We start from the raw sequence: 27748 nt of genomic DNA, 5'->3' as shown, positions 1-27748 counted from the left end.
CCTCGCTTTTAGTAATCTTTCTTCTTAGTAACAAACCTTATAAAATAAAATAATTTCATCAAACGAATTTTTTTATATTCACTACCATTTCGCGAATGCGTTGCGCAAGTTCAGAAAATATCTGTTGTGTTGTCCTTGTTGGACCATCATTGCTAAATATGTGGTGTCAAATAAGGCCCACCCTGATATCTTTGCAACCGACGGTTTCATTTATAAAACGCTGGTAGCCTACGCTTCAGGCGCGACTGTCCTCGAAGCGGATGATTTCGTGCAGTCACCAAGTTTTGGTTTTTAGTTCCTACATCCACTGGCTGGCGCTGAAACGTATTTAGAATAAAGTGCGAGTACCGCCCAAAATGTAACTCTTGAAGGTGCCACTTAAGCCCCACAATAACGACCTCAATCCACTGGACTCATCTCCACCAGTCACTCTGTTCGGCTGGGAATGAACAGGCAAAACTAGCATTCAGTTTAATGAGCATGCTCCTCAAATCACGAACTTGTATATTTCATATATATTGACCATTTTCTGCACACAAGCATAAAATTCGTCTTCACTACAGGTGTTTTACTAAAAGGGGTAGTTTATTCTGAATTAATTGGGGCACATAGATGAATGGAATAATAAACGCTTTGCTTTCTTCATTGAATCTCCATCGTTAGTAATGAAAATGCTGATAACCCGGGTTCCATAAATCAAATAACACCATAGTTCTCTTGGACATAAATACATGTTATGAAGTTGAATTAATGAATGCATTACAGAAGATACAAGTAGATTGGAGAGATAGGTGACTTATCTGCAAGCAATACATTTCACAGACTGCTCAGATGTGAATTGTGGATGGAAAGTCAAGATGGGCAGTGTTAGAAAGAGGGTTGGAACAGGGGTGTCCATTATCTCCTGTACTCTTTAACATTTATGAGGAGATAATGGCAGAAGAGGCATGGAAAGAACTGGAGGGAGGAATGAAAGCCAGTCAGGAATTTTTAAAATCAGTTAGGCTCGCTGAGGATCATGCTTTCATTAGCCAGTCAAGCAAGGGGTTACAATCATTGCTAAGAGAATTATAAAATAATTGCGATAGGAATGGGATGAGAATCATTGCAAACAAAACAAACGTTATGAAGTTTTGAAAAAGGGAAAGACTAGGTTAAAATTTGAGGTCATAAACTAGAGCCCATGGAATTGTTTACTTATGTTTCAATGTAAGGGATGTAAGAAGAAGGATGCCATTAGGCAAAGAATCTTTCTCAAGAAGGGGAAAATTGATGACAGGCAAGTTGAGTAAGGATTTTAAGAAAAGGCTCATTTAAACTTTGATATGGAGCATGGTTTTGAGTGGCATGGAAAAAAGGTCATTGAAACAGGAGAATAGGTGTAGGTTGGAGGCTTTTGGGATGTGGGTGTGGGGAAGGATGGAAAAGGTGAAGTGAATAGAAAGGAAGACAGATGGGAAAGTGCTTTCAATACTTTTACAATGGTGGGAGAGGAGAGGGGATTGTTGGGAGAAATCCAAGGGAGGCAGGAGAGATGAATGCCGAGCATATTGATTGACAATGGGATGTTGAAGACTGAGATAAAGGGGAGAACATTCCTTGAAAGAGAATGATATAATCAAATGATGTTTTCTAATAAATGGTTTTGAATGAATTGACTTTAAAATATTTTGTTGCTAAAAATATGTTCTCTATTCCAGTGGTATAAGGAGCAATTAACTTATAGTTATTTCATTAGATTAAAACCTGGGACCATTATCAAATTATAAATACTTCTTAACCTTCCAAAGTTTCTTAGGATATTCAGTTGTTTAACTTGAATAGCCCACTTGTCTGCCATTCTACATTTGCTCCTATGAGCTTTGCCAACATTCACTATAACCAGTGGCATTCAATAAACATAACAGTTTCAGGTTTATTTAACTTTGTGGAATTCCTTCATTATGAGGGTTAAAAGAAACTTAACATTTCCAACAAAAAGATTTAATATTTCATGACCATGGTTTCGATGCTGCACAGCATCAAAACCATGATCGTGAAATATTAAGAGGTTGGGAAAAATAAAGGAAAATACTTTGATTCATGATTAATTTATTAAAAGACAAAAAAAAACATCACAGAGTAACTAGTGATTTTATGCAACCACAAAATGGCAGTAGGTATATATAAAATTAAAAAGGTGATTTTCGTTAGCCTAAATATGAAAAGCATATAAGTGTCCAAATTTAATTTTGTTCAAAACCTGAGTCAAAAATTTTTAAGAACGTCTTCCTGCACCCAACTAGAGTAATTATAATTTTTGTACAAGTGGACTTTACTATATATGTATCAAAATAACACAAAATTACCAAAAGCTAACATGCTTGGATGAGGAAGAAAACATTAAATTTGTTCAAAAATGCACATTAAACTGGAATGATAAGTAAACCCTACATAATTTTCTTTCCTAAACAAAAGAAATTCTTAAATTTGGAGTAAACTACAATTTTTTTAGCAACCATTGAAAAAATTACAAAAACATCATCTTAATCATACATTATAAAAAGGTTAATGTCTTACGATCTATTGCTTGACTAGACAATAAATAATTCACTTCACATACAAATATGGTAAAACACTTCATGAAAAAATATATGCACAGGTATCTCACAAATATTTTAAAATGTAAAACAAATTACATTCTTGTTTTTTAAAAAAAACAAGGCATAGGCAATAAAATGGGAAATAAACAAATGCTTCCAAAATACAAAAGTTTTTGGTCATAAATTACAAAGTACACTTATTTTCCCATTTAGTAAAATTGTAGAAAACGGTATTAAAATACAAAATTACAAGGGCATCAAACGAGAAATTAATCTAGGCTAACAATTTTCATAATACCTCAGAAAAAGGTAAAAAACATACCTGGATAAAAACTGTTTCCTCTAGAGAAGGTTAAAAGCATGAGCTGATATATTACCAAGTGGATATGCAGTAACTGGGGCCAGATGGCCATCAGCAATGAGTCATTCTTACAAATACACTGTGCCTTTTAAAGCAACATTCCAGCCCCTCTCACCAAGCTCCCTCAATCAATCTGTTCATGTCCAACAGCACAGTCCACCCTCCCGACGAAAGCATCATCAATTCGGGCAAATCATCCTTATATATACGTATTCCCACGCCCAGTTGACACACACAACAAGTTAGCAGAGTGGAGACAAAATCCAAGCCAATATCATACCTAATGTGATGAGTCTGAACATGAAATCAGAATTACAACCTCTTGCCAATGTGCATAAAGGATTAACTTTCCTGGGGATTGCCACAGAAGGAAGTACACCATATCAACCGGAGAGAAAAAATATAATACAAAGTTACACCAAACACAGAGAAGCCACCCAAAAGCACAAAAGCAATTAAGGTAGGCCATTGAAAAATGTTAATTATGTAAAAAGGCATACAAAACTGTAGCTTGGTCAACAAAGAGTGAATAATGGACACTCCCATTCACACAAGGTATTCGGGCTTATACGTTTGGTACTGGAGCCAACAATGGCTATTGCAATGGATGTGAGACATTTTTCGTCATACATTGTTGATGATCTTCATAGAGTTTACTTGTGCAAATTTATCTTCATAGGGTGATGCATTTTTTTTCAATACTTTTTCATTGGTCCGGATCCAAGCAGATATCACCTTGCTCCATTGTTCCACTGTCATGATTATTCACATTCACTAGTAAAAATCAGCACGAAAAGATACATTCAGCAAAACCCTATCAGTACTGTCTTCAAATGACTAGTCTGGGGAGAGAAGTGCAAAACTGAATTCCCACTTCTCTTTTGAAATTGGGTAAATGTTCAATCTCCTAATTCTGTCACCAATTCAAGTGACGATTTCAAGTGTGCACTGCAGGTTAAGTGAACGACCAAAGAAGTGGCATAAATACATTTCCTCCAAACCCTCTTTTGAAAGCCTCCCTACGTCATGGCCATTCAGAGTTGAGTGTCTGCCCCGATGGCAGCGACAATGTCTGGAAATGAGGGTCGATCACGCGGGCACGTTGCCCAACAAGATTCCAGTAATGACCGCAGGGAGGCCGGAACAGAGGCATGAACCTGGTGCATTGCCGTCTTGCCCACGTCGCGCATTGCGCCAATTATGGAATCATTGGTGAGCTGACTCAAGGGCAGGTCGCCTCCAGAAAACACCTCGTTTGCTAGTACACCCCAAGCCCATACATCAGACTTGGTGGATGAGTCGTCCTCCAGGACAGCCTCGGGAGGCATCCACCGAATCGGGATCAGCTGCATGAATCAGAGAGGGAGAGAAATGGGAGCCCGTTAAAAATAATAATACTAATAATAATAAGATGGGTAGAGAGAAATCAATTTAGATAGAAATGTGGTGTTGAACACTTGCTTGCTACTTATGGAATAAAGGAGGCAACAGTACTAAGAAGGACCCTTTATGTTTTTTTTAAACTATAAAAATTTGAATATTTGGCCAAATTTATGTAACTGCAGCAAGGAATGTTAATGGATGGCCTTAAAGGGGAGTATACAGTAAACTCTCAAGTATGCTATTACCTATTCTATCTTCCCAGAACCTCAAAATTTCAATTCAGTTACAATCATAAGGATGATTAAATTCTTGGATACACTTTTAAAAAAATACAAGTTTAAAATACCTACGCTTTGTTTAAATTTTTTAATATACAAAATCAAAAGTTGTCAATCGTATTTGTTTTACAGTAATTGAAGCATTTTTTGGTAATTTTTCAATCATCCATGTTACATCATGCATTTATTAGCTCAAAATAGCAAGAGTCTCCCGAACCTATCAGCCTTACTGTTGTGTGGAAAGAACAGGAATGAAGCTCTGCAAATGCTTGATTCCAAGCCTTCCAACTTACCATCAATTATTAACAGTAATTTAGGGATTGAACTGCAGTTGCCATAACTATTGAAAATCCCAAAACTGGGGAATACTCTCCTAGCATGCAAGTTGGCAATAATTAATTCAGAGTTCAGAATGGTTAGAAAATAACCATAATTCAACATTGGTAACAAAGCCTACAAAACAGAGAGAACAAAATATCAAATTATATTTTGTTATTATGGATGCACATATTTTTAAGTTGTGATTACCACTACCAGCCATGGCATTAATCAGGGATAAGAGGGTATCTGTCTGCCTCTCTTCAATCAACTATTGGACTGGAAGTATTGGGTTGTAATTTCCTTCCAATGCTTTCACTTAAGTGTTTTCAACAGAGTCAAAAACCTGCTTTAAAAGCTTTTCAGGAAAATTTTACATCTCAGATTGTTAGAAACAAAATTACCATGCCTACATGTGTAGAGATCAATCTCATGCATAGGTCCAACCCCTGAGTTTTTACGAAAAATATCCATTTTTTACATATCTAGTGCATAAATTGATATTATTTCTTTAATATTAATGCTGCTATGTTCATTACAGTGAATTCATTTTAATTATAACTTCTGAACTTCCAATAAATGCAAATTTTCAAGTGATAAGGACAAAAAGAAACATAATTTAACATTTATGGCAGTAGTTATCAAGTTGTTAACAATTTATATTTATTTTTATTATTTCAATCTATCAACAGTATCAACCATTATCATTGATAGTCAGATTTTGAGTTCATTCCAAAATTTACAAGCAGTGCCAAGAGTGCTGCCCTATGAATACTGCTACAATTGCTTTTAAGACTGTACTGTAGCAAGTATAAATATATGAGGTAATTAAAAATTACCAATATAATATCTCTTTTGTTTACACCTATGTTCATCATGAAATAATATCAAGAAAATAAAGATGAAGTTCTTGCAATACTTAGAAATAAATAGTCATAAGGGACCGTTGAAAACCTATCTTTAAAATAATAGAATATCTTGATATCATAAATAACTAAATTATATCAAATTATAAATCTTGTGTTTATATTGATACAAGATTTTTTCATTGAAGTTTTGTATTTGAAGTTAACCAACAACATTTGTATATAAAGTATTGATAACAATTTTTTCCTGATGTGTGCATGAAGTGCTGAATTCAGACCACCTGTTAAGTGTGCGTATGATAGCAGATCATATTGCTATTAATAAGATGACAGTGAACACCATTATCACAGAAAATTTGGCTATGTAAAAGATCTGTGCTGAACTCGTCCCGAAGGTCTTAACAGATGATCAAAAGTGAAGTCCACAGTCAACTTGTGAAGGCCTTCTGCAAAGTGTTGAAGAAGACCCTTACATTGTGGACAACGTAATCATGGCACCAGCAGACTATTTCCTATTCCCAAAAGTGAAATCCTTCCTAAGAGGGCACCAACACGGGAACCTAAGTGCCATCAAAGAAGCTTGTACAAGCACCGTTAGAGACCTTCCGGAATAAACCTACCAGGGAGCCTTCAAGTTGTGAAATGGTCGCTGGCAAAAGAGTGCTGATGCTCAAGGGATGTACTTATACAAATTCTGAGGCATTTTAGCAATATCTGAAATAAATCTATTTTTCCTTAACTTTTCCCGAAACCTTTTTATGTAAACCATGTATACATAAGTATATACCGCTTATTTTACATTTGCATATTTTCCCAGCTATTTGTACCTGATTTTGGAAGGTGTGGTATTCAGCAGAATAAGTGTCCTTTGACAGTGATGGAGCTGAAATTTTAATGTTGACACCAGATGTAGATATGAGACAATTTCTGGCAGCCAAATCTCGATGCACAAAGCGCAAAGATGCAATGTGCTCCATTCCAAGTGCAATCTGCTTCACAACATCCACGCACTGGTTCTCAGTCAATGGGGTTCTTGTGGGACTGGTTGCGGTTGTGCCAGCTTCTTTGCCCTCACTTGCTTTGCTACTCTTGCAAGTTGTCACTAGATATTGCTTGAGATCACCCTAAAAAAAGAAATAATGTATGATTAAGATTATTTATAATATAGTGAACGAACATTTTTCAACAACAAACAACTTTATAATTTAATTTAATAAAATTTAAATCAAACCCAAGGATATGTTAGTACTGTGAAAATATCAATACATTCTGTCTAAACTGTCTTAACTTTGGTAAACTAATCATATAGTTTCTGTTTGTGATCCTAAATGAGCCATTCCTTGGTGGATAAATATGGAGGATTTATGCAGTGGTCAGGTTAATAATGTGTATTTATACATGTGTGTGTATTTATACATGTGTATAAAGCATATATAAAAAACCATTAACAGAGTAATCAACCCGAAGGTCGGTTGGGTAGGTGATGGTAGAGTTCACCCAGTACTAAGCCCAACAGCATGTGAAATTCACACATCAGGGTAAGGGGGGCCAGTTCCTTTCTCTGTGCCAGTTATGGTTTCCCAGGAAGGCCTGGTACCCGAAAAATCACATAGCTTGGGTGGAGCTGCAGGTGCCCAGAGTGCCTTGCCCGGGAATTGAACACGGGCCCCTCTGGTCAGCAGTCCAATGCTCTACCCCCTGGACTACCGCGACCCACATGTATATATATATATGTATATACATGCATATATGTATATATAAATGTAAATGTGTATCTACATGTGGTTTTATATATATATATATATATATATATATATATATATATATATATATATATATATATATATATATATATATATATATATATACACATACATACATACATATATACATACATACATACATACATACATACATACATACATACATATATATATATATATATATATATATATATATATATATATATATATATATATATATATATATACAAAACAAAGTCGTAAATCTTGTTAGTCACACCATTTATAACTCGAGAACGGCTGTATCGATTTTAATGATGTTTCGTTTTTTTGATACGATTCAGCCTAGAATAGCAGAATAACCATTAAGATATCACAAAAGTATCATATCGTGAAAATTTGTATCGTATTGTCTAATTTAATAAAAGTTAATGTCATTTCATCTAAATCTCTGGCCTAAATCGATGGCAAATGCCAAGCCTTCATCCTCATCATCTAAGTCAATTTGAAAAAAATAATAAGGGTTTTCTAGTAAATATTCATATTGATATTTTTAATCTGCATAATTCATTGTGCAAAATTTACATTTGCTATACAGTTATATTAATGTGGTACAAGTTTAACTGACTTGACTCCAGTATTGCACCAGAGTAGTAGCAGAGAGTAGCCATTGCAAGTTGATAATGTCAGTTGATTAACACCTTCTTTTGATAATGAAAAACGCTTTCCACGACGATGTTTCTTCACAATGAGGAACAGAAAAGAGTCATTTAGGATTACATCTGAATTACAGAAAGGATGAGGAATTTACTTCACAAACAAGGGTTGAGAGATGGGCAACTTCTGTGGTGCCAAAACCTCCATCGCCATCAACATCCTGACTGGCTGGGCTGCCTGCGATGCCACAAAAATGGGTGCATGAGTATGAAGCCAAACTCACAATTCCCCAGTGGAATTAGCAGAATCCATTGCACACATATATTCCTAATATGCAACTTTTATCACCAACATGTGGTGTCACCCAATGAGCTCTTTATTATTTATAATAGTGCTCTTTACATTATTTGATAAACTTTTCTTACAATAGCAGCAGCAGTGTGGAAATAGTTGTAGTTATTGAGGGAAGCAACCGGCAGCTAAGGTCATTAGCTTTAGCCTACTTTCAATGAGAAGCAGCTAGGGATCAAACAGTTTTAAAACCTCATCCAACAGACCACAAACTCCATTAAAGAGCTCTCTATGAAAAACCTCAAAAAGTGTTTTGGATTCCACTGAAAAATCCTACTGCCAGAACCCTGACCCTCGGGGTGGGAAGCCAGGAAATTAGTCATCACATCATCCCAATATCATATCAGTTTTAATGCTCATTTCTGCAAGAGCAGTGCCAGGAGCTCCGGTTCCTTTGAAATTGATTGTCACCCCTCTTCAAATACTTTTGAGCCATCTCCTAGGTGTGCTATGGACAAAGGACAGTCTCTCCATAAGCCTTCTGTAGTATTACATAAGCCCCAGCAAACAATTTTATCAAATGATAGCCAAATTACAACACCACATTGTATTTTACCTCTACAGGTGAGCTGAACTTTCACTGGCTGCTGCTAATACAATACTGGAGTCAAATCAAAGAAACTTGCCCCACAAATAATCACACATTTAGCTAACAATGTAATTTTAAGTTAATTTAAAAAAAAATTATCATTATTTTTAAACAAACAGCCTTCATAAATATAAATGATAAATGCTGCCACTTTTGATTCAACTAAAGAGTAGAGGAGTATAATAAGTTATGTCTCACCCAGGCAGAGTATTCTAGGAGCATGTAATGTGGGTTAGCATCCCTGCACAGCCCTACGAGCTTAGCCACATTTGGATGCCTGGCTTTGCCAAACATATCCAACTGCCGCTTGAACTCCGTTAAGGCTGATTCCTCCTTCACCTCCAGGGCCTTGACCATCACCATCACCGACCCCTTCTCTCCATCTGACCCACTTTCACTCTCCGATCCCTCACCACCTGACCCAGCATGTCGCGATGTCCTCAGCCCTTTGGCACGGGCTAAGAAAACTTCGCCAAACTCTCCTTTACCTGCACATAGAACACATAAAAATTGAATACAGAAATAGTGTTAAATTCTCAATTTCAATTATCAATATTACATTTTTCCAACATAAAATTTTCCCCATGCTAATTACACTCAACATAACCTAATGCTTCTCTTTCTAACTAAGTTTTCTTTTTAAATTAAATATAAATACCGAAAGGGATCTCAACATTTTTTTATAATTTACTGACCAAGGTTTTGATGGTAACACTGTCAGGTCAGTGCTTACACTAAATTTTTAAAAGATATCGACTTTCACCATAACAGTGAGTGCTGATACCTTGGTCTGTAAATTAAGAGACATTCAGTATACATAAAGTATATTATTATTTAAAAATATTTAATAAGTTTTACAAAGTGATGCCTGAGACCTTTGGGTTAATCAAGTATCAACCAACTGCATATCTTCACCAAACATATTGAAAAAAGTCTTATTTATTCAGGCCAACAAAAACTCAAATTTTATTTATAATGAAGTCACATATTAAAGTAACTTCTGGGTCAATAATTCGTAAATACAGATAGCAAAAATTAAACTGTTCTACTATATGCTACTGAGAGCACTTGCTAATAAAGTTTATGCTTCATTGCTATTCTTTCTCAAATTTTTATTTATTCTCTGCATTTTCATATAACTTTAATGATTAACTTTCAATACTAATGCAGAATAACACTCTTACTTATTTTTTAGTCACTTACATACTACATTATTTTGTTAATTACTTTTTGGGGCAAAAATTCTAGGTGGACCTTGGTTTATTTTTATGCATTGAAAGTTCAACTTTTTATTGGAAAGAATTAAGACATGCTGCAACTGTGAAACTATGTACTATGCTGACTAACACTAAAAAACAATGAAAATAAACAGGTGATTCAAACACAAACAAGCCCAACTTATTTTCTATGATAAGTATATACTTTTGTGTCATATCATCTGATTCATATTACTTTTTGTAAACGTTTCCATAAATTTCAAAGCCTTAAAACTTCTGCTGCAGATTTGGCAGTAGAAAGATTTATTTATTTTGCACTAGTCCAAAAATAGCACTTCGGCCTTCACATAGGACTTTGGACAATGTTGTAACAATTTGACAATTACATAAATCCAAGCCCTGGGTGGAGGAAAAACCACCTAGATGGGAATCCATCCCGCGACCTCTGGGTTGGCAGGCGAGGAGGTTACCCCGCCGCCCCAGGGGCCGACAAACTCTACATTGCATAAACTTGAATTTATCTCTAATCCTGGATAATCACAACTCCTAAGAAATTTAGCCCAAGGATTTTTTGTCTTATTTTTATTTGTAGCATATCTTAACTAAAGATATGTTACTTGGTAATGGCAAATAAAGGAATTCTTAGTAAGTCATGTGGAGTTTTTTTATATTACTTACCATTGGAATTTGTGAAATCTTAAAGTTGCTTTAGTCTTTCCAATGTCATCAAAGGCTTTAACCATATATTCCTAATATAAAATTGCTTTCCGACATCTAAATATCTAACAAGCATTTAATATCTTATAGAAATTTGATTTAAAGGAAACTAGGAATAAGTTTTATTAAAATTTGATAGTTCTATGAACATGAAACAAGCATTGCTATGCATGTTTCTTAATTAAGCACAAAATGTCACAGAGCAATTGATTTTCAGTTCATCACTCTGATTTCTTCTGACTTCAGAATTAATTCAATGGCCATTGATGGTTTAATTGATGCTAAGGAAAAAATGCATAATGATTAATTAAGACTGTAAATATTAAAATTTTTCTGACAGGGGAAACATTATTTCCTATCAAGAACTCATTAAAGAAATGTTGGGATTAAGCAAAGGGTTAAAATATAAGAAAAGCAAGTCTCACCCAGGGGCACAAAGGAATGAAGGTCCTTCCTGGGGAATGTAATGCGGTCAAGGGCAGCAGGAGCACGGCCCTGTGCTTTTCGGAGTGATGAAGATGACGAGTGCCCACCCGAGTCTCCAGGGGCTCCACCACCACCCTCCTTGCACTCCCTTTCCCCTCCAACCCCTCCAGCCTCACCATTCTCAGCCTTGGTCACTGAAACCAATAGAAGCAACAAATAAATTTGAGAATGAATACTGTTGAATCCTATGTATGCACAGGGAGATAACCTGAGTTGTGGATTAACACCATATTTTAAAACAATAACAGTTAACTTCCAATTATCAGTGAGGATACTCACTTCATCCATTCAAGGAGGTTTTTCATAGTTCCTAATAAATATTTACTTCTAAGAATCGTGACAACTTACTCTTTCTTTGAACTACATCATGCGTTTCTTCATAGCCTTCCTTCATGGCGTCCAAAAAGACTCCCCTCTTCCCCAACGTTCTCCCTTCTATCACAGCCTTCAATAGCACACTACCCTTCAATATTTCTCCATCAACTTTCTCTACCTTTTTCGTATTTCCCCTAGCGACCTCCTCTCTTCACCCACCCAGCTTAATACGTCATCATTTTGTCTTTCACTCAGTCCAAATTATTTTCTCCACCACACCGACATCTCAATAGCCTCCAATTTACGTCCATCCTCTTGCCTCAAAGACTAGGTTTTATATTTTTCATACATTACATTTATTCTTCCAAATCTTTGCATAATTTTTTTTCATCCCCTAAAAAATCACTTTGTACAGTCACCAAATATCATGAACTATAATGAAACAAACGTCAAGGATAAACTTGGAAAAACTGAAGTTACCACAAAAATAGGCTCCAAGCATCCTGAATTAAGAAAAAAAATTTCAAAAATAAGGATATTGGTTAGGAGTGCTTCTTCTGTAAGTATGTGTTCTCACAAGTACTCAACTTTGCAAGTATTCAACCCTACATATTGCACAAGGCAATACATTTCTGTCCGCCAGGAATTGAAGGACCAGTATTTAGGTACAATATGAATCCTTCTCATTATGAATGCTTGGTTTGGTGCAGCAAGTTTTTCAATATTGCATTTTTTTGTCTTTGTTTTATCTCCTTAAAGAATTTAAAATTACCAAAACTTGTAATCACAACAAATTTTCGCAACGAATTTCCACCACTGTGGTAAAGACTTGTGAAGGAAAAAACATTTCACTGAAATAAAAATAACAGTGTATCTTTCCACTCAATTTTATAAAGATACATTGTTATTTTTACTTCAGTGATTTCCACAAACTGAAGTCTGAAAACATCCAATATAAAACATTTGCTTATTCTTTTGTCTCCAAACAGAATACATCTCTTGGCATAGCATTTTTCTGCACACAAAATTCTGTGCGGTGCAATTGCCTCCATAAATCCAAATTGAAATATTGTATCAGGGTCTGACTTCCTAGGAACACTCAAACTGACTTTAAAAGAAATAAAAACCACCATGCCATCTAGCATTAAGTTAAACATTAAGGAAGTGGGGATATTCCCTATTATATAGGTCATCTATGAGAAAAAGCCTGAACTTTTATGTTAAAGGAGATGGATTGATGGATAATGAGATACTGATTTTTAAATATTTTTTGAGATAAACATAACTATTCATTCGCTGTTTTGACTTTAAAACTATTATTATCATTTCTTTGAAAGAGAGTCAGTTCTGAATATTAATATCCAAAGTGACCACAGCTATTATTTTCCTCCCTCTCCCTTGCTTTCCTAACATTCTCTCCTCTATTTCTGTTTTCAAGATCCCACTGTTTCTCAGTATCTGCTGCATCCATTTTTCCTGCTTCCTTTGAATTTCTCCCAGCGACTATCTCTCTTCCCCTACCATGCCTAGAACTTCAACGTTTGTTTTCCTTTCTATCCATTTAACTTTCCCCATTCTCCTCCACATGTACGTGTACGTGTGGAGGAGAATGGCACACGTAATTTATGCTTCAACTCTTGCTTCAATGGCCACATTTCTGAGCCATATAAATCTAATCCACCAATTAAAGTATGTTAAGTAATATTAAAATAGTTAATATTTTAAATGGGAGATCACAGTTCTCTATGGGATTTGAATTTATTCAGCGAGATGTAACTGCCTAACATTTGCTTAAAAACCCAAGGTGAATATGGAAATTCACTATGATTAAAGAGAGAAAATAGTAACTCACACAAGGCACTTGCTCCATCTACACCCCCACCAGTGCCATCAGCATCAGTGGCACCATTTGCTTGCGCATAAGCCTGCTTCCTGCGCAATCTTCTATACCGACACCAAAACATTAGCCCAACAACGAGGAGCATGTAGGCTGCTGCAGCACTCAGCGTAATGGTGACTGTTTTTGTCATCATTGACCCATCGCTAAGCCCTTCATCACCAATTTCTCCTCGTTCTCCCTCTCCAGCTAGAAAGAACAATTCAAAGCATGTTAAAAGATTTTATCTAAATCTTATGATCTTACACTCCATAGATCTCTTTAACATGATAGTGAATGGAAGATTAAATCATTTTTTTTTCTCAGTGAACAAAAAATTTCAATTTTTCATCAGACCTTATGGGAAGGCTGAGTTGATACTCGATTGACTGATGGCAGATTGCTGAAGTAATATGAATTGGGAATGTCTTGCATTATTTCACAAATTAGCTAAGATTAGGGGTAGATAATGGAACCGATTTATTATCATCAAATTATCTTCCGATTGAAGAGATTGAATTGACCTATGGTCAAGACTTGCAATAATATCTGCCGGTACATATTATGTGAACAGTCCATACTAAAAGGAAAGACTTGTACTTTTCTGCAGATTTAATTATATGGTACAATGCATTTCATTGACTTGCGGCATCATCAGGCACAAATTTGCTAAACAGACAGTGCCAGAATATATACCCTCAGGACAGAGTGGGGCCAGGGAGGGGTGGAAGGGCCTGAGAGGGGTGGGGGCTCTCAGGTGCGTTGAGGGGTTGTTTTGACCATTTCCGGGCTAGTTTCTTGGAGAGGAGTGGGGAGGGGTATGGGAACAATTGCTCATTACAAAGGGTTGTGTTGGGGTTTGCCAAGTGCCTTCTTATCCCTATTTGCTCGAGAGCGTCCATTTTTAATCCTTTAGCGAGTATGTATAATATCTCAGGGACAAAGTAACTGCTGTGGTCAAATTCCAGTAAATGCTTGGCAAAGAGAGAGTTGGTATTCTGATTTTTGTGACACCTTGCGTGTTCCTTGACTTGTAACTTAATATTCCAACCTGTCTGACCAGCATAAACACTGTTGCAATCCTCGCATTTCAGTTTATAAATGCCTGATTTGAGAAGGCGCGTTGCAACATTAATAAAATCTGTGGAAAAGTAGAAGTCTTCCCTTTTAGTATGGATATTAAATACTTCCACGAAGTGACGCCTGAAACAATAGAATATAGTATATGTGAACAGGCCTACAATGAAGTATATAGATAGGGGTCACTTATTTCTATGCGAGGTGTTCATTCAGTTAGAGTAAACCATTTATTCTTACATGAATTCTCCATAACCTTTAAATTTATTCAATCATAATGTATGTTTGTATCAACAAATGGAATCCATAGTTTTCTCCTTTTACCCATTACTCTACTTTGCTTTGGTTAGGCAATTTTTATCAAATTAACACAAAGGGCCCCGTAGGTATATCATTATTTGCATGCAAACATAAAATCATCTTCTATATGGCTCCCTTTTAATTGCACACATCCTCAGGAGTCCTGTATTATCATTACTAAAAGGTACAACACCGATTAAAACTTACATCGGACAAGAAGAGTAACTTCTTCCCTCTTAAATCCACCGCTGTTCCCAGCTGTGCAACCATACTTTCCATCATCTCCTGGTTGGATCTCTTTCACATACAGACTGCCATTCTCCAAAACAATGAATCTGAAAATTTCATGAAACATGTGAAATGCTGACTGCTTTGGCTATTGCTTACGTAAATGCCTATTTTGTGGAAAATGACAACTACTATTTGGAAGGGTGAAAAAAGTGAGAGCATCCCGGGAAAAAGTCAATCAACTCAAATGGAGAGTTAAGTTGAAAAATGAAAATAAAAAATTTGAAGAAAAAAATGTCTCATTTATTTACTAGGTCAGAAATTTTTCAGACGATCCATGTATGCCTGAACATGAGACTGCAGACCTGTTTCTCAAAGCTACAGGTCAGTTTACAAGTATTTGTAATTGGCATCACCATACAGCCTCACAAACACAGTGTTACAAAATATTGTACCATATGTGTTTTGACAGTCAAGTTATGAATCATTCATAGCCTTAATGTAAGTGTTCCCTATAGCATTAGAATCTGGAAATGTAATATACCATATTTCATGGAACTCCTGCCCTGAATTTTACATTGGTTAATCAACAGAGGACTGGTAAGTTGACTTGGAGGTTTGAAAAATTTCCCCCTGATCCACAGAGTGAAAAAACTTTGACATTAACCGGAGGCCTAATGAAACTCATACCATACACAAACAAGTAAAAGTAGAAACTGCATGTGCATTGTTCAACAGTGCATATTAGTTTTGCTACATTGATGTATGTTTTAAAGAATTGGGGTTTAAGGAGTGCATAGGAATTTGCAGTGCATTTTTAGAATGGTATGATCCAGGGTTAGATCATGGATTCATTTATTCCATGCATGCATCCCGATTCAGAGACTTAAAATGCAGGAAAGAATAATGTAGAATACATTTGTCAAAACTGTCAAATGCATGTATGCATAAACCTGTTTTGAAGTTCCTATGAACTATGGCATTTTGAGACATTGGATGATCACCCACATACCTCTTTTGGTCAAACCCATTGAGTACGCTATTCTTGTCCCACTGGATGGTTGGAGGAGGATCACCTTCCGCCTTGCAATTCATCATTACTGGATATCCTTCATAGGCCTCCGTTGGATTTAGTGGCACAACGGTGAACTTGGGTGTGACTGCAATAGTCGAAATGCAAATTAAAAATCTGAACGAAGCCATGCATAGATTTTTTCACATTGTATTATGCACCTATTTTAAAACTTAATTTAAATAACATGGACTGTTTAAATACCAATCAACATGAATATAATAAATAATTTTTCTAAAGACAAGCATTATGAATTACCAATGTTGTTGCCACAATTTTCTGAACTGAGTTGAAATGACATTTAGAATGATCACCACGAATGTTATTATATCTGGCCACTTAATAATCGAAATTGTTATTTTTTCGAAAACATTTTACTCCTTCACAAAAAAGTCCATAAAAATAAAGGACTATATATATATTTGCATATTTTTTTAAAATTACAGGATAATTATGCGTCCTTTGGCTTACAAATATGGACTATTACCACAACACCTCTGCTGGTTACTTGCAAATATCATTTCTTGTTATTTTGATCTATCGTACAACTAGAAGCTAAGGGAAGTACGAACCAAGAGCATAAGACATTAAGATCTCTATAGTATTAATAAATCAATATACATACACAGTGTGATTTAAAACAATGAACCTGATCCTGTGGCTGGAAAACATGGCATTTAATTTGAAATTTTCACCATGGAATGCACACCATTAAACATTTGCATACTGCAAAGTTAAAAGTGAACATTTTGAAGGCATCATGGTACTGATACTCATTTCTCACAAAAACTCTAACTGCGTTTTAAATAAAAAGTCAACATGAAATAATATCAGAAGCAATGCAAATAGATGCAGTATCTTAACTCTAAATCACTAGACTTATTGCAAATTTTTGCCAACAATTTTGGTGTGTAATGCTGACAATCAACTTATTTGAGACTTTCTAAACTCTATCAAGGGAAGGAGAAGAACACTTGGGACCAAGCCCTTAATGACATATGACTTCCAAGCACATCAAACCATCAGAGTGCAAACATTTTATTTTCCCTCTGAGTTTTTGTTTGGTCAATAAGTTAGCCAGACAAAAGAAAAGTCATGGTCACTATCCAACTAAAGCAGAGCCTGGAGTTAAAGTGCATGGTGGGGGTTGCTTTTGGAGGCATAAAATGGAGGCTATAATCACTCAGAGAAGAATAACCAATGAAAACTGTTTAAGAATGTACCCAATCTCCTCTTGAAACCCCTTTGAGACTCCAACTGAAATGCTTCAGAATTTACTAAGGCTGTGACATCGCTTCACAAAAAGCCCATCTTGTTCCAGATTGTTCTGCACTTTGATCTCCGGTGCGCGGCTTTGGCGAGCTGTACAGCTATATAACACTGCCATTTTTTGTAATTTCAGTCTAAACTTTATCAGTTCATGTGCGAACATTGTTGCTATACTGTGGATGAATTTATACCTCTATCTGTATATAAATAAATTTAATCTTTTATATGCAGTTAATACTCATGTCTGCTATTTTTTATTTGTGACTGTACATTAGTATTCCAACTCTAATTGAAATAAATTGTATTTGCATCCAATGTAAAGTGTTCCATACATATCCCAAACATGTCTTTTAGGAGCCAAAAAACATCATTGTCATTAATTATTTATTCAAACATGATAACCCACCTATGACCTCCACCTCGATTGTGGCATTGATAATGCCCTGTTCGTTGGTGGCAATACAGGTGTATTGGCCTGCATCGCTTCTCTGCACCCCATTCAGAATCAGAATGCCATTATTATCATGAACATGAGCTGGAAACTCTAACAATGGAGCACCAGCTTTCATCCATCGAACCCCAGGCGGTGTCGCTCCTTGAGCTTTGCAATACAACTTCCCCAGAGATCCCAATTCCAAACGTTTATTGACAGGTCTCGGCAGAAATTTCAGACGCTCTGAAAGATAAAAAAATATATCATCTTGTTGCAGACTCAACGCTTGTATTAAACATAAAAGGAGATTTATAAAAGTTTTTTCATTACCGAACTAACAAGTATTATAATCACTCAATTTATAAAAGGTAAAAATGCAAAGCATTATGAAGATAAAAAAAAGATACTTTAAGGCTTTAAAATGTCTATGACCCTAAATATGTACTACTGGAGAATTCATCATGATTTTTTTAATTTTTTCAAGAAACCTCACACAAATTGTGAATAATGTCTCCATGTTATCTGCAAGTAACAAGTGCCTATTTTGAAAAATGAAACTGAATTAATATAGACTCCTATCTTGCAGAGAATTTTCATCTTATGGCCTTAGTAAGTAAAAGTCATGTTCAATGGTGACAGTACAATTGATTATTTCAAGCAAGGTATGGTGGGACTGCTCTGGTAACCAAAAATAATGAAATGATACCTAAAACAATACAACTAGCAACACAATGAATAAGAATAAGAATGATAGCAATTCTAATTAAGAGCAGAGGCCAATTTGAATACAAATAAATAAGCAGAGAATAATACAATAAACATATATTTTAAAGTACCGGTATCAAATAAAAACAAAATAATAGTACATAGCTTATTTCTGATGCCCTTTAATCATGTCAAGGTTGAAGTCCATGGGGAGAGAACATATTATTATGCAATCTAAATATGAAAGTTTAATCAAACAACCACCATATTAATTAAAGGGAATGAATTTCTAGTAGATTCGAGATATGGAACTTCAAATGAGGACATATTGGCATAATAATTATCCATTCTTAGGATCCCATGCCTTACTCTCCCAATACATTATCCATGGGTTATACACTTCGGGTTTCAAATGAAAGAATTGCAATCAAGCATTTGCCTCACCTGGGAACAATGTTAAGGAATGGAGAGGATAAGAAACCTTGAAAACAAACACTAAAGCATAAAATAAATGGAGCAGTATTCACGTGGCAGTCTCTCACAAATAAGCATACTTAAAATAAAAAATGAAAAAAAAGAACACAGTGAATGGTAATAAATAATTATTCATTTAAATTTAATAAAATTGTGAAATTCCCAAATACTGTGTTATCCCATCGATAACGCACAACTTAGGTATAACGCATATCTAGAACTTAGTAGTTATCATGAATTTGTATAGATACCATGTGCCCTTTTTCTCAAGGAATTTTGAGATGAGATAACTGCAACAGTAGCAGATCTGTATAAAATAGAACACAATTAGAAAGGCATACTTCCAGACTAATTTATTTTTGCGAGACTCTTCTTTAAATTATTGCGTTCATAGGTATGTAAATGTTTGAATTTGTCCAATTTTCATTTTGCATAATGCACATCATAATTTTTTTCGATCATATGAACATTATATTATTAGATAACATATGCACTATCGATGGGAAAATACAGTACTTGTTGCTAAATATTTGTATCTTTAGCATTCTTCTCACTTGCACTGTACACTCACTGAAAAACATGGCCTTAATGTTCATAGAAACATGAAATATAATGACTGTAGGTATTTGCTAGAATTGACTTAACTTGAATAAGAAATATGGCATCATTTGCATCTGGCAGCTATGTACTTAAAAAGTTCAATTATTCAAAATGCAATACCAGGCAAACTAATTCTGGTTGATGCATGTATCATGGCATTGACTGTCACTCTGTCTTAACATCTGGAATATGTTTACCTATTCAAATGAAAGTTATTTGAGAGCTAGTTGAAAGCAGTCATCAAAGAGGATGTGTGGAAAGAGCCAAATTTAAGGCAGAATAACACAAAGGGTGCCTGGGGAAGGTCACTTTTTTAATTATCTCAACCAAAAAATCATACTTCAGGGATATTATATTGAAATTTCTAGAATAACTGGAATAAGTGACTCTGAGACCGGAGTCATCTTTGAGTGCAACAAAACTCAAAGTGAACCACGATCTGATTACCCAATTGCACACACGCACCTTTCACCACAAAAGTGGCAATGGATGATAAGATTGGAGGGTAGCCATGGGCCTCCACTGAGCATTGGTAGCGGCCAGTGTCACCTGGGTGGGACGGTGAGAATGTTATCGACCCATTGTTGATATGGGCCCTCACTCGGGGCGTGGGCGATGACGGAACGCCCATTGCCCCAGAGGCAGAGGACGGAGTAGGGTGGCTCCCCGTTACCACCACAGTGGCACCCTCCCTCAGCCACTTCACTTTCGTGGCTGGGTAGGAGGACCCTTTGAAACTGCATGGCAGCATCGCCCACTGGCCTTCCTCCACTGCCAAATCAATTGGCCCAATCTCAATCTTTGGAAGAACTGGAAATTTGAGAAACAATATCAAATATATTATGTTAACCCAACTGAGACATGATCCAGAAGAGGACAATAAAAATCATGGTTGATTTAGGTACTCATGACATGGTGAATTCTGTTCCATTATTATGTTAGCATGTACTGAGAATTCTATATCATTAATACAGAAAGGAAATCCTTTATCACTCGCACATTAGTAAATACTGAGAACCCTGAGTCATTAGTTCTAATAAATCCATTTTGTCTTGAAAAATATGTGGAACGTCAAGCATAATGAAGATATAGGTAGATTGAAGAAAATAAATCACATGCAAATGTTTAATGCAGCATTATTATGGGAGGCAACCAACAATTGAGGTCATGGTCATGCATTCCTGTGCCATCAGGGAAAGGTGGGTATTATCGTAAGGGTTGGATTTTCATGGGATAGGGAAGGACATAGGGGAACTCGACGTTGCGATTAGCCTAATCTAAAAATAAAACTTGCCAAGGGATAACAAAATTTAACGTCCCATCCACAGGATGGGATATTCCACTTGAAGTGGTTTCCTCTACATGGCACCCCAAGTAGGGATTGGGTTACACCTGAAATATTCTGCCACTCCTGGGATTCAAACCAGGGCTCTCAGGGTGGTTAGTCAGTACATTATGCACTGCATCAAACTTATCCCCAACCATACCATATTTCTCAAAAAAGATTTCCCAAGTCACATGACTTAGACCTCCAAATTCCTCACCAGAAACAATGACTTTGATTGAGGTGCGAGTCGTGCCTGCTGTGTTCTTGGCCACACAGCTGTACTCCCCCTGGTGCTTTGAGTGGGAAGCATACGATATAACAAGTCGTGACTCGAGGGAGTTCCTTCCGTGATGTGGCTGCCAGTGCACCGACGGCACCGGCCTTCCCCGGGGAGGGACACATTCCACCTCAAGCTCTTTCCCCTCAGCGACCACAACCACGCTATCCTCTAACTCACCACCCCGCCGCCCACCCACCTCGGGATAGATCTCAAGCGATTGAGGGCTCAGTTCGTCGATGACTGAAAGGAAATCCAAGAAAAAAGAAATTGGACAAGGTTGTAAGCATTTGCCTCAATGCAATAATAATAATAATATTTTTACTGTCCACTGACCTTACATATGATGTAGGTATAGGAGTCATCAAATACAAAGGAATGTACATAATACAGGTGCATTTTAAAAGAGAGCATACAAGGTTTGTACAACATGTATCAGGGAAAGTTTTGCAAAAATAGATTTATGACAGATATTCCAAAGAAACTGCGGGAGATGCCGCAACAGTAACTTTTAACGGAGTCATCCGCTAATGTGCATTTCAATGCAACTATTGCTACAAAGCCTCAAAATTCTTCAAAGTACATCCCTTGAGCATCAACACACTTTTGCAAGCAGCTTCCCCACAACTCGAAGGCTGCCTGGTTAGTGGATTCCGGAAGGTCCTTAAGAGGGCACGTGCAAGCTTCTTTGATGACACTTAGGATCCCATGCTGGTGCTCTTTCAGGAAAAATTTCACTCTTGAGAATAGGAAATAGTCTGCTGGTGCCAAGTTGGGACTATAATGGGGTTCGGAAATCATCGCGATGCAATTGCAGAGGGTCTTTGCAAGCAGACACTCAACTCTGCTTTGGGTCGTCAGTCAAGACCTTTGGGATGAGTTTAGCACAAATCTTATCCATCGCCAAATTTTTAGTGATAATGGTGTGTACTGTCATCTTATCAATGCAATACAATCTGTAGCTATGCACTCCCTGGTTTTTGATATTGATGGCTGTCCAGTGCAGGGCTCGTCCTCTACACTCTCTAAGCCAATTCAGAAGAACTTGCGCTGCTTGAAAACTGAATTTGTGACATGCTTCCATCCTTAAAAACTTGGCAAATCATACCCAACATCTCTATACCCAACTTCTCCAGTCCAACAGAGAATTTAATGGCATACCGTCATTCAATTGTTTGCGGCATTTTGCACTTGTACTTGACAGGGATCTACAAAACATGATCCAGCCTAAATGAATGCTCACAGGTGATTTGCCCTTGGTGCATGTTGAAAGTCAGACCCCCCATCACCGAGCCTGCACATTACATGCTGTGAAGTACACTCACGACAGGAAAAAAACTGTTTCCAAAACTTTTTACACAAACCTTGAAACTAGTCAGATAGGCAATTATGTCTGTAATAACCCTGTATATTTATGAAGTGCCGGTGTGTACAAAAAACACTAAGTAAAATCTTTAAACGAGAAAAATATGCATTCTCAATAAAAGAATATTAAACAGGGCACGCCTTCCTGTAGACTATAGAAATCAATGAATAATCATAATGTGATATGAAATAAGTGTTTTAATAAAATCGGTAAAAATCTTCCCAATATGTTATTACCAAATTTGAATCAACTTTATAGGTATGACCACTTCAAAACTCTTTTTCCTCATTGAAAGGGTTTCTGAAGAAGAAACATATTCTTGCGTGATTTCTGTGAGTACATTTTAATGTTTTATGCATAATTTACATACACAAATACCTTGGCTTGCATATTCATTCAGTGTTAATGTGTAAAAACCATGTTTGTGACCGGTTAAAGTTATGCCTGATATTGCAGTACTAAATTGACTGCAGCATATTGCTCCTAGAAAATTAGCCAAAAATGTATATCCATTATATATTGATTGTTGGCCGCTTATGTTAAATGATAAACACTTGGGATTGGTGCTGAGGGATGTATTTGATGTCCAAGCAGTACCACACATGTTGCTGTACGTTAAAATGTTGCTTAGTCAACACTTCCTAACAATGACTGAGGAAGTTCATCAATATTTTACCACTGAAATCTTTAGTTTATTTTTAACTTTCTTCAGAGACCCACATTTCTAAACTGAAACATGGTCTTTTGCCTTTTGCTGATGACCAAGCCATAGTTTGTCAATTCTCCACCGGCTTGCAAGCATTGATGAGTGAATTGGAAATTCAGTGAAATTTGTATGAGATAAAAATCAATTTAATGAGACAAAAGTTATGCAATTTTCCAGAAAGAGAAAGAATAAGCTTAACATTAAAATAGGAGGGCAAGAACTAGAGTAGGTAGAACGGTTTACGTATCTCAGAAGTGTTTTGGACCAACACGGTCAAAGTAGTAGGGACGTAAGGAGAAGAATTGCACTAGGTGAAGAGGCTTTCACAAGGAGGAGGGAGTTGATGACAGGGACGTTGAGTAAGGATGTTAAGAAAAGACTCGTAAAAACTTTGATATGGAGCATAGCTATGTACGATGCTGAAACATAGTCACTGAAGCAGGATGATTGAAGTTGATTGGTGGCTTTTGAAATGTGGGTGTGGAGAAAAATGGAGAAGTTGTAATGGGCCAAATATGTAGGGATAAATCCTAAAGAGACAAGAAAAATGGATGGAGGGCATATTGAACGGTAGTGGGATGTTGAAGACTGTAATATAGGGGAGAATGTTAGGCAAGCAAGGAAAGGGCAGAAACAGGATAGGGATATTAGATGGGAAGAAGGGAGGAAGGAAGTACACTGAGATAAAGAGGTACTTGATGTAGAGTAGGATACTGGATTTTGTATTTTGTTAGGAATCACAAAATATTTATTTAGGAGCTGTGTCCATCCAAAAACCTACCTTAACCGGAAGATTACCAAATAATAATAATGGTCTATTGCACTAAAATGGTGCACATATTCTGTCCACGGTGCAAGATTATGGAGGATGGATTAAAGGTTAATGCATATTTGCTTTTGTGAATATAGTTCAAAATGGGAAGGAAGATGATGGAGAGAAAATTTGTACAGAATCCCTCATTTTTGCTTTTGAATGGTCCAAATGTAGCACCTCATGCTCTCACATATACTCACACACAGGTGGATCTAGTAATGCTAGTGAGTACAAAAATATTAGAATGACAAAAATAGCAAAAGATCCAACTTACATGCAAGGCGTAGATGGGCAGTGTACATGGTGCGTTGCTGCTGATGGCGTACTGCATCATTCCACAATGCACCACAAGCATATATGCCTTCATCTTCAGGTTCCGCGCCCCAGATTATGAGAGTTCCATTCAGTAGCATTGAAACACTGAAAAGGATAAGTACTATTTAATAATATGTTTTGCATTTACTGCTTCACTTGCGTCAACCAGGCTAAGACTATTGTCCTCAATGAATAATGGTGACATAACTATGAGGGCATTTATACTGAAGGAATTAATACAACTATAGATACTATTATTTGCATACACTGTTGATATACACATTTGTAAGCACAATTATAAAGACATATTATTATTTAAAAAACTTGATCTAATTTGCCATTTTTGTAAAAATTGGCTATTTCAGAAACTGAGTAGGCACAAACAAGAATAAAAGAGACCGTTTTCCTAAAATATAAAGCAATACAAAGTATAGACAAATCAGAGTTTTACACCCAGATTTTCACCATTACAAAAAGGTGAAAATTAAAAATTTTGCTGAAATCCAAATAAGGAAGGATTATTTTCCACTACCAGATGGTCCTATCAACAATCAACATATTAAGTCCCAAGCATTAAATGAACTAACAAAGCCATATGCAAGACTACTTAATCACATTACCTGACGTGTACCTCTGAAAAAAACTATTTTTTCTATGTTTGCATTAGTTTACATGACTGTGCAATGATTGATTCCATTCAATGTTTCATACACATATTTTCATACATTAATAAAACATTTCCTTTCTAATATGGTCATAAATGTTTTCAGAACCCCTCTTTAAGAAAACAAATATTTCTATATGATTTTTAATATTACAAGTATTACAAAAACTATGAACTATTTCTTCTTTCCTTTAATAAGTGAATGTTTCTTTTCTGATGGCATTGCCTCTACTTTTACCCAAAAACATACTGATTTGAGGATGTTCATATTATTCTATATGACTAATTGTATATACAATGGTGCAAACAATGGTGTGATATGATGTTACTTAATTCACACAGTGCTCTGTTTTTTTTAATTAAAAGACTATTATGTGGGTAAGAAAGTCTTATAATTGCACTCAATTTCCTTATTGATTACTCCTCTAACTGTTGCAATAAATGCATTTAAAACCTGCAAATGACCTTAGCTGTTTCTATCACTTCTCCAAATAAATGCTACTCCTATTAAATCAATATGGTCTATTGAATATTCATAAATGCCTAACTAACTTTTGCATCCAAAATAGTTTCCTGTAATCTATGCTCTTACTTGATTTATTGAATTTGCTTGTTTAGTTTCTGAGTGGTTCAAAGGGAGAGAGTATTAATTTCATGAAATGAAAGCAATGTATTTTTCCACTGTTCTGTATTTTGGTACTACTAGTTTCAACGCTTAGGAATCATCATTACCAAAATAAAAACCAGAGGAAAAATACATAGTGTTCTTCAATCCAAGAACTACCATAAAGTTGAGCCAGAAACCATCAAATACATTAGAGTATTAATTTATTTAGTATGAATATATGCACTTTTACCATGAATACAATTGCAAATTAATAAAGCATTTATTTAGGAGAAACCTCCAATCCAATCACCATCACTACAGAAACAAAGGAAACAATAGATTTTTGGGATTAACTGTAATATAATATTTGACTTGCTGATTTGATTCTTCAATTTTTTAATCTGCTAATAACACCTTCAAGAAAAGAATTAACTAGCACATCAGTGTCATCTCTCATAGAGGTCTTAATGAATGTGTAATACTGATAAAAGCTAATGTTATTTAGCACAGATTGAGACACTAATTCCAAATAAGCCCAAACCAAAGCCAGTCAACCTTGCCTGCTTATATCATTGAGACTTACTTGGTGGTGTTTGTGAGAGGAGATGGGAGGACCTGAGTCAAGCCACCTTTCTCACCATTGCCCTCCTCCTCCTCGACCTTCCCGAGAAAATACCAATGGGTCGAGAGAGCATGGCGGTAGGAGCAGTCCATCCTAGTTGTGGCACCCCTAGAGACCAGGGCATCCCTTGGCCTTTCATCAATGGTTGCCCACTCCCCTCCTTGAAAAAAAACAGAAATGTTTCTTGTTAGAATGAAATGGATCCTTAACTCTCTTGGAGTGGCATGCCATCATTTCAGATAAAAAGTAATTAATATCCAAGTTAATTAGCCTTTAAATTGTGGTATTAGAAATAAATCATAAAAAGTAATTAATATCCAAGTTAATTAGCCTTTAAATTGTGGTATTAGAAATACATTCTAAAAATATCATGGGTAGAAAGACTGACAAATGCTGAGATATTGTAAAATACCAATTACCATATTATCCCATCGATAATGTGCACCTAATATTTAACGCCCACCCAGAATTTTGTAGTTATCATGAATTTGTATAGAGACCGCGTGCCCAGGGCTTCATAGTTATCCTGAAGTTATGTAGATGCTGTGCATCTGTATGTACATGTGCATATGTATAAAATGGAATGCAATTAGAAAGACATGCTTCCAGTGTAATTTATTTTTGCGAGACTCTTCTTTAAATTATTGTATACATAAGTACATAAATGTTTGAAATTTTTCAATTGTCATTACATAACGAGCATCGTCATTTTTTCCATCATTTGAACATTTTTTTACATAGATAAGTGTGCGCTATCAATGGGAAAACACGGAACTAAGGAGTATCATTCAAGGAAAAATTATGAAATGGAACAAAGGTAGAAGAAGACATTCCTGGATAAACAATTCACGAAAATGGTTCAAACCGCAATGCTGTAGAACTTTTTAGAGGAGGCCCAAACAAAAACGAATTGGCCAAGGCGATTTCTGATCTTTGGTAAGAGTGGCAACAGAAGAAGAAATGTACAGGCAGTTGTATTGGGGGGTTAGGATCCAAAAGAAAGACCAAAGAAACTCCTTCACACCAACCATTCCCTTCTGACTCCTTTTCCATGAATTACTATACACAAATGAATTTATGTAAGTCTTAATGGCCCCAGATAAATCATTCATAAAATTTAAGAGATCTTCCAAAATCTAAGCCAACTGACACTA

The 27748-nt window shown here is 36.0% G+C and overlaps 1 protein-coding gene across 1 annotated transcript in view; it reads right to left on the bottom strand.

Moving 5' to 3' along the window:
* Window positions 1–2644: 2644 nt before the first annotated feature.
* otk (protein tyrosine kinase 7) overlaps window positions 2645–27748 on the bottom strand; it is a 230700-nt gene continuing 205596 nt past the window's right edge. The window contains exons 5-16 of the mRNA XM_071594255.1: window positions 26556–26754; window positions 24661–24806; window positions 21441–21743; window positions 20362–20706; window positions 18091–18360; window positions 16356–16503; window positions 15323–15450; window positions 13715–13948; window positions 11487–11681; window positions 9326–9615; window positions 6616–6912; window positions 2645–4289 (exon numbers count right to left, since the gene is read on the bottom strand). Of these exons, the coding sequence (XP_071450356.1) occupies window positions 3978–4289; window positions 6616–6912; window positions 9326–9615; window positions 11487–11681; window positions 13715–13948; window positions 15323–15450; window positions 16356–16503; window positions 18091–18360; window positions 20362–20706; window positions 21441–21743; window positions 24661–24806; window positions 26556–26754 (2867 nt within the window). The 3' untranslated portion in view covers window positions 2645–3977. The remainder of the gene's footprint in view (window positions 4290–6615; window positions 6913–9325; window positions 9616–11486; window positions 11682–13714; window positions 13949–15322; window positions 15451–16355; window positions 16504–18090; window positions 18361–20361; window positions 20707–21440; window positions 21744–24660; window positions 24807–26555; window positions 26755–27748) is intronic.

The sequence above is a fragment of the Hetaerina americana genome, unplaced genomic scaffold, assembly GCF_022747635.1.
Source record: "Hetaerina americana unplaced genomic scaffold, ioHetAmer1.1.p SCAF_6, whole genome shotgun sequence".
Taxonomy (NCBI): domain Eukaryota; kingdom Metazoa; phylum Arthropoda; class Insecta; order Odonata; family Calopterygidae; genus Hetaerina; species Hetaerina americana.
Note: the sequence above shows the minus strand (reverse complement) of the source record. Positions and strands in the feature narration are given on the sequence as shown.